Source organism: Leptonychotes weddellii, chromosome 7, assembly GCF_054177405.1.
Source record: "Leptonychotes weddellii isolate Sample4059 chromosome 7, ASM5417740v2, whole genome shotgun sequence".
NCBI lineage: Eukaryota > Metazoa > Chordata > Mammalia > Carnivora > Phocidae > Leptonychotes > Leptonychotes weddellii.
This window is the reverse complement of record NC_138375.1, coordinates 10,524,986-10,541,557: the sequence shown is the minus strand read 5'-3', so window position 1 is coordinate 10,541,557 and position 16,572 is coordinate 10,524,986. Positions and strand designations below refer to the sequence as shown.

Here is a 16,572-nt window from a genome sequence, read left to right as displayed (position 1 = left end):
ATAGCCGAATTCTTCTAATTTCTTACTGGGGTGACATTCAGGTCACATTTAGGCCCTGAGGGATCTGGACCAGGGTTGTGCCCATAATTAATGAGGTGAGCTAATCAGTAACTGTATCCTGTGCAGCCTCATTGAGCTCAATGCAATGAGCTCAATGCACCTCCGTAGCCAGAGGAAGGGCCCCGAGACAGGTCATGAAGAATGCAAAGAGAGCACAGATGACAAATGGAGGGAGTGACCAGAATATTCCAAAATTAATAGAAAAGAACAGGAATATGGCAGAGTAGAGTGATCTTCTCTCAGGAAAACAAACTGCATCTCCCCAGATCTGGAAGAGTGTGCCATCTGCCAGTGTTGCAGAGAAATGAAGACTGTGACATAATATGGTTCAAAGCAGATAAACTCTACATATTCTGCACTTTTCTAGAAGCTATAAATGACCAATGTTTCTCAAAAGGGCTTAAAGTCTCAAATTTGCTTTTCACGGAGATAAAACCAGCACTGTCTAACAGAAATGTCAAGCAAGCTGCATACGCAATTTAAAATTTTCTAAGTAGCCACAGTTTCAAAAAGTAAACAGGAAATTAAGACATTAATTATAACATTTTATTTAACTCTATGAACTCTATTAGCATTTCAACCTATCATGGCTCTAAAACAGTTACATGTGGTTTTTCAGGTAGGTCTTCAAATCTAGCAGTGTCTGACACCCCGCAGAGCACCTCAGTTCCAACGGGCCACATCTGAAGTGCCCAGCAGCCACATTTGTCTGGCGGCTGCCACGCTGGACATTGTGGACAAACATGCCCTCGTACTATCGCCAGGAGCCCATTACTGACCAATCTAGACACACACGGAAAAGCAGTCTTGCCACAGTTACCTTTAAATAGAAGAACCACCAAGGAATGCCAAATGCTGTTTGGTTCAAACGGCCTGTCATTTCAGGGGAAAAGTGCTTCTTTCAGAAGCCCCTGCTGTCAGAGTCACGGCACAGCCGCGGCCTTCCCCCACCCCCAAGCCCTGCCCAACCCGCCACCCTCTCCCTCGGGGCCAGCTCCAATGCGATGCTGCCTGGGGAGCCCGGGCACTTTGGAGAGTTCTGAGATACTTTACAGGAGAGAGAGGAGGCGTGGCTAAGCTCAGGGCCTGCACGCTTGATTTCCTGGGATTAACACTAACAAAATAAAAAATCCACAATGTGAAAACCTCATGAAGGAGAAGCTGAATACGATCCCACCTCCCCTACCTGCTTTCATCCCCTGGAGGAGAATGGTACCTTCTTCCTTCTTTGTGTTCTCCATTTATGATAGACACTGGCCCAAAAAGAACAGCCCCCTTTTCATTCTCCAAACGGATACGATTTTGGGAAATGAGGCAATCATCATTTCTGAGCAACATGTGCAATCCTTGTTTCCACTCCAGTTCTTGATGGGATTAGAAAGGCCCAGAGCCACGGTGATAACGGCCTGAGGCACACATGACAAGGCTGCAAAGAAACAGGGCCAGAAGCACCAGGGTCATTCCCAGTGGGCACTAGCCAGCCGTGCCTCAGGATTCCTACCTTTGTGGTTGAAGATGCCCTCCATTTCCATGCTACTTCTCGAGTGGGCGATGCACAGAGAGCCGCAGGGAACCAGGCCTTCTGCAGCGGGGGACCGGTCGGTGGTCCGCACCAGACACCAGTCAGGCTTGTCGTGGGGCCGCTCCAAAACCTCCACGGTCTGGCCACGGCGGATGGTCAGCTCTGTGCTGTTGCAGGCGGTGAAGTCGTGGATCACCACTGTCAGCTCGCAGCCACCAGAGAGCTGGGGAGGGAGAGGGACACGTCAGCGAGGCCCAGTCACTGCACCTGCGGCAGGGGAGGCCGACCTGGGCCAGCAACGTCCTGCCCCCGCCTGAGTCAGGGCTCTCCAGTTTCACTACCCCCTCGTTTCCCTTCGGAATTATGTGGGCAGTTATGGACCTTTTTGGGTTTTAATATATGGTTATGATTTTTGAGGGTTTCACGGTCAGAATCTGATACAATTTTTCATAGGAGCGTCCATATCATTTTGTGCCTGAGACATTATTGCTCAAAATGTGCTATAATAATCATTTTTAAACACAGGGCAAACTAGTAAAACCTGTTTCAAGGCTACTTGGGGGATCCCTGCACCACAGGGTGATAACATGACAGTTTTATTCAAAATTTCACTTCCGACTTGGCGTTGGAGCATCCCGTGCTATTATTGTGAGGGCTCTCGGGCACCACCTGGGTCCAACACGGAGCAGCCACACAGCAGGGAGACCGAAGAGGCCACGAGATCCCCACATACGGGCAGAGCATGCCTTATTCTCTCTGCGAAACCCTGCAAGAGCGCCTCCCCAGGTGTCCCTCCAGGACACCTCTTAGTGGACGCTCCCCGCCAATCCTTTCCAGGCCCCCTGCCCACGCTGTGCTTCAGCATGCCAGCCCATATGCTCTATGGACACTGGCTTCTTTCCCATACGCTATGTGTTTCTGGCCTGAAGCTCCTTTCCCTTCTTCTCTCCTCTCACTAAGCTCACTCCCATTTTCTGTCCATTAAAACTCTACTAATGCTTAGGCCCTTCGAAGCGAATCCACGAACTCCAGAAAGATACATCCACGCCATGATCTCTGCTTATAAAACAGGTGTGTGGCCTTCTCGTGGCCACTTGCTTACTGTGGCCTGTACCCCATATGTCTGCCCCTCAGACTGTTCACACCATGGGGACAGCTCATATACACACACACTAACATCGGTCCTCCACGAGATGTTGTGAACCAGCTCCCCGTCTTTGGATTGTCCCCTCCGGCTCTTCAATCCAGGTAGCCCCGGTGGCTCCAGCTCTGTGCCCCGATATGGCTCTGTAACCACACACTCTACGCTGAGGACTCCCCAAGCAGACATCCCAGATGACAGCTAGACACTGTTTCCCTCACCGCTGTGGACATTTCCCTCCAAAGCAGTCAGCCCAGGACATGACTCATTACCCACCTCCCCAATTTATCTTCCAGTGGTGCCTTTTGGATAATGATATCACAATTAAGTCACCCAAGTTAAAAACTCTTGCTCTCCAAATGCCACCAAATAGACCTAAGGCAGGCCCTCGGATTGCTTCCTTCCTCTGCCCCGCCATGCCACACGTCATGTGGATCTTACGGTGGCCTCCCGGCGGCCTCCCTACCACACTCCATGGAGGCTCACTTTCCAAGCCAGGGGAGCTCTGCTGGCAGTTGCCTTTGTGAAATGTGAAGCCTCCCATTCGAGCACCTCAGGCCTCAACTGCCGAGCATGGGATTCAAAGCTCCCACAGCCAGGTCCCAGCCCGCCCTGCCAGGCATGTTCGCTGGCTTCTCCTCACGTGACCCACAGCCTGGAGTGCGTCTTCTCTGGGTGCATCCTGCCTGCACTGTGTGCATGAGGTCCTGTCTGCTCAGAGCCCCCTCGTCTTCGCTTTGTCTATTTTAAGCTCTGCCCACCCATCAAAGCTCTCTTAGAAGTTGCTCCTGCATCTACCTTAGCACTGAGTGTTTAAATAAACTGTCACGATTCTGAAATGAGCCATGTCTTGGGTTATGTATGTGTGTGCCCTCAGCACCAGCAAACAGGCTTGTTGTTTTTCTGTGAACCTTCCATGCCTGGTCCGTGAGGGGAGAGATGGGGCCCGTCCTGGTCACCACTGAGCCCCAGTGCCCACAGCAGCAGGTACGGAGTCCGTACGAGGCAGCGTTGATAGGCTGAACGCCCAGCTCGCCCAGTGCTTTGCATCCAGCAGCAGTCCAACATTTGCGGAAGTGAAAAAGGCCAAACAGGCTTGCTCTAAAAATGAAGGCACTGCATTTGAAAAACCGAAATAGAACGTGACTTCAGGAGCTAGCTCTGCCTATGTTCAATGTGCCACATGCCCGGGCTTCTGTCCCCCTGCACGGCAGGAGAGCAGGCGGGCTGGGCTGTGGCCCGTGGGTGGAAGGGCTGGCCAGGCCCCATGCTGGGAAGCAGCCTCGTTCCAGAGGCCTCGCAGCTCCCCCGCGCTCACAGAGACCTGGGAATCCGTGCCTCCCGCACAGGCTCAGGGCCCCCTGTCATGCCCCATGCTATTCATTATCCTCCTGTTCTAACAGCCTCTCTTTGGAGAGAAAGTTAGATATTTACAATAAGAAACACATGTCCACAAGACAACCACAGAAAGCAAAACACAACAAAACTCTTCCATAATAAAGCACAGATATCAACAAGATGAACTGTCTTTGCTAGGCCACAAAGGAAATTTCTCACAAATGTTTAATCCCTTTCTAAATGGTATAAATTCCTCTGTGGGAAACCCATGCTAAATCTTACACGTGTCTCTGTGAACAATCGAAGATGCTAACGTTAAAAAGCTAAAGGCAGAGGCCCAGGCTGGAGAATTTTCCTTGTGAAACCCCACATTACGGAAGTGGTTAATCCCTGTAACAAAAAGGAGGAATGTTTCCTGTCCCAGGGAAGGTGTGACCAGTGAAGGAGCCGCAGTATGGAGTCCAGCGTGCTGAGGCCCCGCAGGGTCCATACTTCCTACGGCCCCCTTCAGGCCCCCCTCAGCTCTCCCACAGCCACCAGTGACCTGCCTGTGCATGTGGGTGCGCAGCGCGTCGCCCCCTTCCCGGAGCCCCAAGCCACCAGCCCCTCACGCCGCCTGGACGTTTCTCCACCCCCCCCCTTGGGAAGCACAACTTCAAGACACATTATCTCATCACCAGCCCTTTGCTGGCTTCATTCTTGAGCGTTTTATTAATTTCTCAGACTGCTCAAAGCCACGTGGTGCATTCTGCGGGTGGGGGAAGGGTGGGAAGGAGAGAAAGGGGCTGCCCAAGAAGAAGCGGAGCATTAAGCTCGACTTTATTTCTGGCACTGATGCCTTAGCCCCTTACAGAGTAATCAAAAACTATTGAAAACATCTGTGGACTTGACCGAGCATAAGAAATAAAAATCAAGGCTGTTCTGACAAAGAATCTCATACTGAGTTAAAATTCTTTTTCAAAGACTTTAGAGAACTTACTAACAGGATCTAGTACAAGAATCTGTTTTCAAACAGTGCTAAAATTATCGTTACAAAACATTGTATCTGTTTGGCTTTACCATGAGAATCTCCTTCACAAATCTTTAAGGGGAGGACTAAAAGGATGTTTTCTAAGGCACAGAAGTCCTGCGGATTTCTGTCTCAATGTTCACATCTGAATATTTTAAACTTACTACAAAACCTGCCTTTAAAACCAGTTTGCTAACTTAAAAAAAAACAAAACTTCGAAAAATAAAAGACTTAAAGTAACTATTTTGAGGAAGCAATGCAAATCATTACTGCCTTTTAGGAACTGAATTCCTAAGGAGAAAAAGTTCAGATAACAGACGTCATGAAGTGTGACCGAGATTGTATCTGTTTTCAATGCTACTTCCATCACCAGTGACCCAATTTCATTACTGTGCTGAGTTACCATTCCACTGATGTAGTTTACAACTCACTTCTCTCTTCCAAGCGTACCTTGAGAACATTTTCACACAGGACCTTGTTCACTTCTGTGGGTTTTATGGACTTCTATCAGGGGCTCCTTACCACATGCACATAGTTTAGGATTGCAATTGATGAAAATCTCAGTTTCCATGACTCACGTTTACTCTTGTGAAATTCACATCAGAAGACAGTCCTCCCCCCACCCCCAATCTTTCTGCTTTTCTCCTTTAAAAAACAACTGTGATGACTAAAAACCATGGCCGTGAACGGGCCTTAGCGCACAGACCATGGAAACCAGCCATGAAATGCCTCCTGCAGGACCAGACCACCTTGAGTCCCTTGAAGAGGGCAGGGCTCCCAGGGGAACTCCAATGATCCAATGACTCAATCAGCGGAATCAAACCAGGGTCCCTCTGCCTGAATTCTCTCCAGAAAGACTGAATGTGAACAAGCTGTGGGCTTTCACCCAAAAGAATGAAATACTCATCTCCGATCACTGGCATGCTGAATCTTCACCACACAGAACAGAATTTTACTTTTTATGTTTTCCGGAGAAACCACATTATATTGTTGCTTTGCCTGAACCCAGTTAATGGTGGTGACTAAACTGTTTTAGTCCCCACGGCTGGGGAATTCTCAGCCCACCACTCCTCAGAGCATCCCCTCCCTGGTGCATGACAACGAGGCAGTCTGATGTTGCCAGAACACAGAGTTTGACAGCAAAGAGCTGACGGCACTCCCAGGTGAGCTGTGGGGCAGGTTCTGCTGGAGGAAGAGCAGGCTCTTCACAACGGCCATGGTGGACGATGCAGCCCCTGCTGCAAATGATTCTACTTCAAGAACCGAAGATCAACTGCAGGTGGGTGTCTGGCCAATTTTCTGAGAGCAATTCAAAAGGAAAGCGGCATTGTGGTCTAATAAAAGCCATTTTCCCCCAAAGAACAAAGTGTATCAACTCTGTGAACAGTCCCATCACACAGCCCAGTACGGTTCAGTCATTCAGAAACCTCACAAAAGAGTCTTGCGGTTTTGTGGAGGTTTCACACAGAGCGGACCAAAGACTGGTTGCTTGGTTCAGGGGATTAGAGAGTACAGCTCCATTACCAGCAATGCTTCCAAGAGGGAGGCCACCTCTGGCAGCCAGAGAGCTCCTCAAGGAAATGCATCCCACCCCAGGCTCTCACCCACCCAGGCTTCTCACTGCGCAACTTCACGGAGGCTTGGGCCGCAGAGCCCACGCTCATCCCGACCCTGACGCCACGTCCATGGGAGAAGCCTTCACCAAAATCTGCTGCTGCGTTTCAGGGAGGGCCACTGTCATGGGCTCTCATACATCGAGGGTACAGAAAGAAATCTGTGAGAACTGAACAAATGGTTAATAGGGTAAATTTTACATGGTTTTTACTATACACACACGCAAAAGAAATCTGTGAGAGAATTTTTCTTTTTTTTCCAAAAGCAGCAGCTTACCATACCCAACATTTTATCCAGAAAAGAAATACTGAGTGTGGTATTCAGGGACGTTAATTCTTCACTCTTTACTGACATGATCACGCACTGATATGAAAATAATCACGCACGTTTTCTGATATGAAAATAATTCTTGGAACCAAGGCTTCCTTGACTGTGTGATTGATATACATGAGGTGGAATGGAAAATTAGATGTAAAAAAACCCAATTTAAAAGCCACAACTAAAAAGGCAAATTTAAATGTACAAAGTCAGGCTAACTGGAGACAGGACAGCGATATGTATCAGGCTTCAAGGCTTCACAGACACTGACCTGTGCCAACATCTCATTTCCCCTCGCTCACATACTAGAACGAGAAATGCTAGCACCTGCTGAACAGGCAAGGGGGGGGGGGAATGAACGAGCACAGGGGGTTCATGCCGAAAAAGGCGCAAGAGCTGGAAAGTAGACAGCTGACCACCACCATTACCTTAAGTCATCTGGTCCTGGAAAACAGGAAGCTTTGTAAGACACTTTAACCCACAGAAACCTGTTTGCTGAGTTTCCTGAGTGAGCAAGACCATCCTTCATCCAGAAAAGGTAACGTGAAATGACTCTTTGTCTTTGATGGAGGGACACCAATGCAAAGAGCTAAGGAATGACAGCCAGTTAGCCAGCTGACTGGGCTTCTCGCCAGAAGGAAGAACAACTAGAATAAACCTCCAGCCTCAAGTCCAAATCAAAACTATGTCATGACCTTCAATAGTACTGTACTGATCAGTACTGTAAAATTTACATTAAAAGCACTTTTCAGTGTACCACTATTTTAATAAACACTCTTGTTACATTTCTACCCAAATTTTGTATTTAAAAAAAAAAAAATCTGTCTTTTCTTAGAACTGAGGCTTTCTGGGGCGCCTGGGTGGCTCAGTCGTTAAGCGTCTGCCTTCGGCTCAGGTCATGATCCCAGGGTCCTGGGATCGAGCCCCGCGTCGGGCTCCCTGCTCTGCGGGAAGCCTGCTTCTCCCTCTCCTGCTTCTCCCTCTCCCACTCCCCCTGCTTGTGTTCCCTCTCTCACTGTGTCTCTCTCTGTCAAATAAATAAATAAAAATCTTAAAAAAAAAAAAAAAGAACTGAGGCTTTCTGGGGCGCCTGGGTGGGTCAGTCGGTTAAGCACCTGACTCTTGATCTCAGCTCAGGGTCTTGATCTCAGGGTCCTGAATTCAGGCCCCACACTGGGCTCCATGCTAGGCATGGAGCCTACTGAAAAAAAAACGGAAAAGAAAAAGAACTGAGGCTCTCTAGCGTGGGCAATTCTGTTTTTCTGATTAACTAAAATTATCAAAGACTACATTCCATTTTGTGGTTTTATGAAAGCACTTAAAAAACTTGTCAAAAATTACAAAAAACCACAGCCACTAAGGAAAATTGAAAACAAAGATTAGCAAAAGGAAGAAACAAACACCAGGTGTGCTCCATCACCCAGGCTGCTGGTGGGGGCAGGGGCCTTGTCTCCCTGTTCATTCCTGTGCTGAAGCACCTGTCCTGGGCTGGACCACAGTGGGTGATCGACAAAGATGGGTGACATCTGTGAAGAGCATGCAGTCCTTTTATGTGCCTGTGGCCACAATGCAGCTAATTCCGTAGGGTTAAAGATGAGTGTGTGTTGGGGGGGGTGGGAAATGTTTTGAGCAGGAATCCCCCCTCTTCTTCATTGACCCCCCCATTCAGTATGGGGTAGTTTACTGTCGAGCCCCCACAATGCTTACGTCCAGGCACTAACACTGAGCAATTTATTCTTAGGGCAGCTTCTAGCTCCTAACAAACACAGCTCCAAATCCACTGCAGTCAAGAGCAGGCAAATATGAGGACAGAGAGGCCGACACAGAGAGTGATCGGCAACAGCTAGCAGTGAATATCAACAGTCCAGGAATGAGGGAGAAGGCAGCACTTTTAACGATGAAGACATAGCAATAGCTAATATTCATTAAGTGCTCAGTACATGCTAGGCACTGTTCTCAGCACATTACACATTTTCAATATTCACAGCCCCATGAGCTGAGTAGTTAAGTATTGTCCCCAGTTACAGATGAGGAGACTGAGGCACAGACAGGTGAGCTAACTGCCCAAGGCTGCTAAGGAGCTGAGCCCAGAGGTCTGGCTGGCGAGCACTTCCTTGTTCCTAAGCATCTGCTATGTGATGTAACCACTCTGTCACACTCTGAGCAAGTCTGGGGTATTCTGTCTGGGGAGACTAAAACTCTGTCCTGGAGAAAGGCTTCCGAATTAAAGCACTCGCTGTCATGCCCACACAGGGGCACACCTACGTGAGGTCCTAGGAGACTGAGAGCTCTGGCAAGGCCAACAGCTTGAGCTCCTCCTAAAGCCAAGGCACCCTCTTGCTTCCAGCACTTTCGGCCAGCAGGAGAGCTCGGAAGGCAAGCTGCGGAGCTCAGAATCAGGGTTCATGTGGCTCCTGGCAGGGCTGCTCTGTGCCAGGTGCGCAAGGGGGGCTGGAAGGAAGCAGGTGGTATTTCCTAAGTAGGCTCAACGCAGGTTTCCGCTCTCAAAACGTGAATTTGGCCCCATTTTAAAATGTGTACACTACAATTTACATAAATCCAAGTTCCTGTCGTTAGAATGTCACTTCATAGAGAAAGTTGGTTGACTTTTTAACTACATAAAATCTCCTATCCCCAATATAGTGCTATATAGACTTCATTAAGAGTAACTGAAACCACTTCCTCTTTTAAATATGTGGATTCATATATTCACATTTTAAGCTTAGGGCAGTTCATGCCAAGTATCAGTCTCAGTTGAATTTCTCATTCAGTAAAAATAAGAACTGCTTTACCTTCGATGTAAAAGAAAGCTCACACTGGCCCCCGAAGGCTTGGGTCAGCTTGCCCACAAGCCCCCTCATCTTGCTTTGGCAATTCATCTTGACCCCAAGATGCTTTGTTCTAGAGTAGCCTATATTTGATTCCTGTATTTTCTATTTTCTTTATAAGTTTTTGTTACGTAAAATGAACCATAGACTAATAAGGCAAACAGAAGGGAAAAGGTTAAAAATGCTTCTTTAATACACTAAAATATTTAGCTCCATATCCAGCGCTAATGTGAAATAATAAGGTCTAGACTCTAGCAGGTAATTAAATCCACATTTTGTTCCTGGCTTTAGCTTTCCGCTGCTGGGTGGCCCTGTGAGGGTCATCCGACCTCCCGTATCTCCTCAGTGTCCTGAAGGCTGGCTCAGCATTCTCCTCCCTACCTCAGGGAGACAAGCTCAGGACAAATGAGATAAGAATCTGGCAACAATTTGATTTCTTTGGAATCCAAATTATATTTTCATAAGATCATTTTATCAGCGTTAAGTACCATGAATATGGGCAAGAATCGCTGCTAAACTTACTTTTGGAACAAGGAGATGGCATATTTTAAACCTGATGTTTTCAAAGAAAGAAATGTGCTCATGAGGCATGTGGTTTGTATCTGTGACATGCCTACTCAGCTCTGCAAACAGTGCTCCCTGGAAAGAGGGCGTCTCCAGGAGCCCCTCCTCAACAGACTCTTCCAGAAACATCCTATGTGCCTCATCGAGAATTACTACAGCACTGGGCAGATAACTTTTCCTTACGAATTCTCCAAGAGGCCGAGTCAAAAACATCCCCCCACCCAGTTTCTGAAATGAAACCAAAGTCCTTGATAACAACTAACTCATAACCAGGCACCATATATTAAGTCCAACAGGCAGAATATGGTTAAGTAATTTCCCTCGCCAGATCTATCTGCCTGTGTCATCAGAGGCTGCTTAAACCTGAAATATGCGGGGTGGAAAGAACCCTGAGACAAGAAAAGTTACTGCCATCAGAGAGAAGGGGGTTTTCTGGCTAAGCCTAGTTCAGTCAAACAGTGTGTTTTACAAGCTAACTCGAAAAAGGATGCAGTTGCCTAATTATCAAAATGTATTTTCCTGACTCGTCTACAACCCTGAAATATCTACTAGAAGTATAAAACGGGGAGAAAGCAACAGGAGAACCCTCTGGAAGCAGAGAACATAGACATACTGGCATTCATGTGGTAGCAAACACATCCTTTCTCTCACATAAGGCCAAATGGGAATGTCCTCTCCAAACTCCAGATTTTGAGTTATCATCATGAAATACCACATGCTATTTATTCTCATCCTAAATACAGACCCCAAGAACTGAAGAAGGTAACTAGCTGCAGTTCTACGGTCTTAGGAAGACAGTTCATCCCTTTTTGGTACTTTTGAGCTTATCAAGCACCTATGATCTCAGTAAGGGATCTTTAAGGAAATACATGCCAGGTCCACTTAAAAAACGAGTTCTGGAGTGTCATTACTTCCAGATGGCTAGGAATCACGGGAATGTCAGGCTGGGAGCTGCCGGCGAGAGAGCCTCTGTACAGCGCGGGTGGAGGGGCTGTATCTGCAGAAGTGGTCCTCAGGGAGTTCTGAGCTACACACCGAAGTTTAGAGATCATGCACTAGATGAGGGAAGCAGAAAATGGTGAATTACCTCCACAGGTAGAAGATTCAATAGATAGTTCTTTAAAAAGCCTAACACCCTGGTAGACTCCCAGGGTAAGATGGTTAATTCCTGCAAACCTATACTTTTCTGGTAGTGATTCATTCCTCCTCTCTCACTGGGGACAAACAGAATTTGCTATCATACTAGCTTTAGGATAATGCCTCATTTTTCTATAGGACTCATGCAGGCCTGCGTCCAAGTTCACATAAGCCTATCATACTACAACAGATCCGAAGCACAACTAGTTACACTCTTCCTAACTCCAGGATAGAGCCTTATTTCTGTGAACTGCAGTCAGCCACACCTCAGGGGATGAGGGCTCGGACAGAGTACGAGTGCAGAAATATTCCACAGGCCAGAAAGCACAGCACGCAGCGGACCAACTCCATCTGAGTGGGAACAGGAGTCAGAGCCCCTTACCAGACACAGGGGGCATTTCCAAACCACCACTGACACCCACCCATTTACACATATACCACCTGAAAAAACAGTCACCCTTTCTTTTTGGACCAACCTCCAGGAAAGTCTTAACATACGTTTCAAAAGGCAAAACATACGTTTCAAAAGGCAAAACCTTTTACATGTATTTATCTGTTTGGCAATTTCATTCGAATACCTTATTTCTAGAAAGTAAACTTTAAAACTCATTTCTAGAGTAAGCCCAGACCAGATCCATGAAGAGCGTATCCGGAAGAACGTGCACTTGTTAGCCTGATGGGCCGATCGATGGTCAGAGTGGGGATGCTCACCGGCGAGTCTATGAGGGGTAAAGGAAGGTGGCCGCTCCCCTCAACCTGAGCTACTGTTATTTCCTTCAGGTGGGAGTCTTGCGTAAACGGACTGCTTAGAGAACTCTGGCACCTCGATTTTTTTTAAAGAAAATAGTCAGAATTACTCTAACGAAATGTTTCCAAGTTCAAACTTTTTCTCAACTAAATGGCTATGGGGCGGGGCTGCAGCAGACACTGCTATAGCACACCAGACGCCTGACGTCTCATCTCTCTTCTTCCTCATTACTACCACTGGCAAGACATATTTGCCACTGGGCTCTGAACAAAATAAAATGAGACACTGTTTTTCTTCTCCATCCTATTACTCCGACCATTCTAAGTTTTGGACTCACAATTTAGTGAACTCAAAAAATTGAATAGAAAAAAACAAATGACTCAAACCCGGAGGATTTTGAAAAAGAAATCGTTGTAGGGGAGCAATACTTTTAAACGCACTTACTTCTCTCTTGGAAACTGCATTACACGCCATGAATCCTCTGCAAAATCGCGTGAGAAAAAGCCCCCCATCTGGGCCACTGGGACTTGCCATCGGAAACAGTCCCTGATACTGGACCCTCTCCTAGGTCAGCAGTCGCTTCCAAAGGACGGTGAAGTCAGGACACTTCCCGGCTACAAACGAGGGGCTGTGCAAACACCGGGCAAAGAACAGACTCCCACGTCCCCCCATCGGGACGAATGTCTCACATAAGGAAGTACAGCTTGCATCACACAGTGGGAAACGCAGGAATTCTGAACTGCTGGCACATTAAGTAAAACCCCTATTTACTATCAAATAACCTTTTTGGAGAATTTGGTCTAGCAGTTTAGAAACAGGACACGTGCTCACCTCAGCGGGAACGGAAGACTTATTTAGCTGACGTGAACGTCCCCCCACTGGCTTTTACAGATGACTCTGGTGATCTGTGCCTCACCTTAGCCTGGATTCCAAATTCTCCCGTCGATTTCTTTTGTTGGTTTTGGGATTCCATCAGGACAGATCATGAGATACTCTACCCCTCGGCTGTTTTCTGATAGCGTTTCCTGCGTCCTGCCGCACCTGTGTTCTGAGGCGGAGCCGCAGGGCCCACCTGAGGATGCCGGCGCCCCTGCCGAATCACAGCAGCTCCACTTTTCTCATCGGGGCTCCGTGAAGCATTTAACCTAAAATGACTGGTTCTTCTGCTTCATGTAAAATTACAAAGCTTAAACACCTGCCCTAGAACACCCTGAGAGAAAACCCTGTAATGACACTGGGAAGGGCAGGCAATTTTTCCTGAATCCTCAGACTTTACCCCTGACACCCCCACCTTTTTGTCCTTGCTCTGCTTCTGGCACCACTCAGCACATAGCGACTGTTTGGAAATGTTGGTGACAAACTGTCATTTATAGATAGAAACAGGCTGCTTCTTATTGGATCCAAGACAAGAAAGTGCTGGTTACAGCTCACCTTATCACTGTCCAGTGTGTTCTGAGACGTCCGTGAGGCGATGGAAATTGTGTCCGGCTGGCTGCTCCCATCGCCCTGGCTATCCAGGTCCTCTCCATCCCTGAAGAAGCAAACAAACTGTTCATTCCTGACCCTGCCGGATTTCTCAAGACGAGTGGAGAGCCCCTGTCGGCCGCTGGAGGCCGATTTGTTCAAAGAGGCGCAAATCCGTCTGCGTGACGCTGCCCAACCAGCATGGCGTGAGCGGGGACAGGAGGCCACTCTTGGCTACGCGGTGGCTGCCTGTTGCGCGCTGGGCGGCGTGTCCAACGTATGTCCTCCGTGTATGCGCACAGTGGGAAGACACAGTTGTGGTAATTTCCAGCTCAGAAACGAGAAACATGAACGTCTAAGATATGATACAGCTTGTCCCGGTCCCACGCACGACCTATATATGCGTCCAGACTCACACTTGCAATGAGAAAGGGCAACAGAAAGGGATGTGCATACTTCATTTACTTTAAGCCGAAGGAGGTTCCCGTCTTGACAAAGCAATTTCACTGCTAAGAATGATGTTATTTATAAACTGTATTAAAAAAATAGTCCTCAAAATATTTAAGAAAAATGATCTTTGAAAAACAGTAAGTTAACAGTGCCTTGTTCCCTCCCTACTAAATAAACAAACCTCCTCCCAAATCCCCAGCACTTACCTCCTTCCCTTCTGCCTCGTGGCCGGCGCCGTCTTGGGGATGTGAATGGGCTCCTTCAGAGCTCCCTTCAGGTGAATAGTCCTTTCCTGTATTACTTCACGGATGTGCTTTATCCAGTCCTGCTTGTTTTCTATACTGGAAGCCTTAACGAGGCGTGAGAGTCAGTCAGGATACAGAAGCAGCCCTTTCCAGAACCCGCACTAACCATACTCAGGTCTCCCACATTCCTTGTTTCCCATTTTCAAAATAACTTTACAGCAACCACATCCCATGTTTAATTTGCCATTTTGAATATTTTTCAGTCAAAACCATTTTTATTTTATAGCATATATGTTACTCCAGATCTCTGAATATTTTAATAATCAATCATTCCCCAGCCCCCAAACCTTTTAAGCAGCTCTGGGTAAATGTGACAGTGCAGCCAATCCCAAGCCCAAGTGTCTCTGAAGCTATTTCGGCAAAGACCAGTGGTCAGTGGTTCCCAGCCACCTGCGCTTGTGCCCACATCTTGCTGCCTCATCCGCTGCACTCTGGAAACTACAGCTGCAGATGCCACCGTGCCCCCACCTGCCCCTGTGTTCACTCCCACAGCACTCCATGGAGTCAGGGCCCCCTTATCCTTGTGTCAGAAATGTGCCCGAGGCCACCCGGCGGGCACGGGAAGCAGCTGGAATTCTCAGGCTGGCACTGGATGGACACCATCCACGTGGAAGACAGAGCCCGTCCTCCCAAGCTCTGCTTTCCCCTACCTCTGGTTATACCCGTAGCATAAACCGGTTAACCTACTGCCAGTTACAGACAGTGGGTTTACCTCAACTTCATTACAACTTTTGAGAAATATTTTCTGAAAATGATACACAGTAGATATTTAATAAGCATTTGTTGAATGAACACATAAGGCAGCACCCTTTCCAGATTTTTTTCCTTTCACTTGGCCTCAGAGGAGGTTTCTTCTTTCTTTTTGCATGTTCTAGGCCTTAGTAACAGTTTTTAATTTCCTTGTGGAAAACATCAACCTCCTATGACATAAGCATAATTCCCTGTAAATGACTGAAACAGTCGTCAGAGGGATTACAGCTGAGATCCTGACCGAGAGTGAGCATTTTCCCATGGTGCACCTTGTCTTCCAAAACAGAAAGTCAAGGCCCATGTTGGGAAAGGAAATTAAAATTGAGAATCTTTTTCCTACGTAAAATGTTTTAACTGGAGGATGTATCTTTAAAGTCACTTAGGGCTAGGAACAGGGAACTAAATGAGGGATAAAAGGAGCCTCTTGTCCCCAAACCTGAGACCGGGACAGCAGTAACCCAAGTTCTTCTGGGGCCAGAGGCAGGGATCAGGGACTAGGGGAGTCCGTGCAGGAAACAGAGGTGTCTCACAATGCAAAACTTTGAAAACTGCAGATCCATTGGCATTTAAATGCCTGATACAAATGTTCAGGTTAAACCAAGAGAAGCATCTGAGAAAGAACATTTGGCAGAGTTTAGAGACAACTGAGGGAAACTGTTACTATGGTTCAGAATAAATGCAATTCTCATGATTTAATGGAGTGAAGTGATCACTGCATTTATGGAGAGGAATTCTCCTGACCTTAAGGAAATTGAACAAGGAAAACAGGTGCCAATTTTTCAGGAACAGTAAGAGAAACGTAAGCTACCTAAATACTGAATAAAAGGTCCCACTTGTCTAAGAGATGGGAATAGTTTGTTTCGGACTCTTGGTAGTCTCCGTCTGTTTAAGGAAGGATTTAGAAATCAAGTTCTCCCTTCCAGAGGACAACATAAAAAAGACCACAGCTTTGTTTTGTAACTACCAGGCCATCAGTATCATTGTCATTACCACCAGTACCTCATCCTCTGCCATCATCAGCTCCACCAGCACTGCTTTCTCCCCTGCCACCTCCACCTCCATCTCAGCCACCTCCACCACCACCTCAACCACCTCCACCATCACCTGAAGCACCTCCACCATCATCTCAACCACCACCACCTCCATCTCAACCACCCTCATCATCATCTCAACCACCATCACCTCCATCTCAACCACCTCCATCATCATCAACCACCTCCACCTCCATCCCAACCACCTCCACCATCATCTCAACCACCTCCACCTCCATCTTAAACCACCTCCACCTCAACCACTTCCACCTCCATCATCATCTCAACCACCT

General features: G+C 47.4%; 1 protein-coding gene across 3 annotated transcripts in view; it reads right to left on the bottom strand.

Moving 5' to 3' along the window:
• LOC102731976 (triple functional domain protein) overlaps positions 1-16,572 on the bottom strand; it is a 314,385-nt gene that overhangs the window by 52,553 nt on the left and 245,260 nt on the right. For all 3 annotated transcript variants that reach the window (XM_081825910.1, XM_081825911.1, XM_081825912.1), the window contains exons 32-34: positions 14,400-14,542; positions 13,711-13,810; positions 1,562-1,805 (exon numbers count right to left, since the gene is read on the bottom strand). In XM_081825910.1, coding sequence (XP_081682036.1) covers positions 1,562-1,805; positions 13,711-13,810; positions 14,400-14,542 — 487 coding nt within the window. The remainder of the gene's footprint in view (positions 1-1,561; positions 1,806-13,710; positions 13,811-14,399; positions 14,543-16,572) is intronic.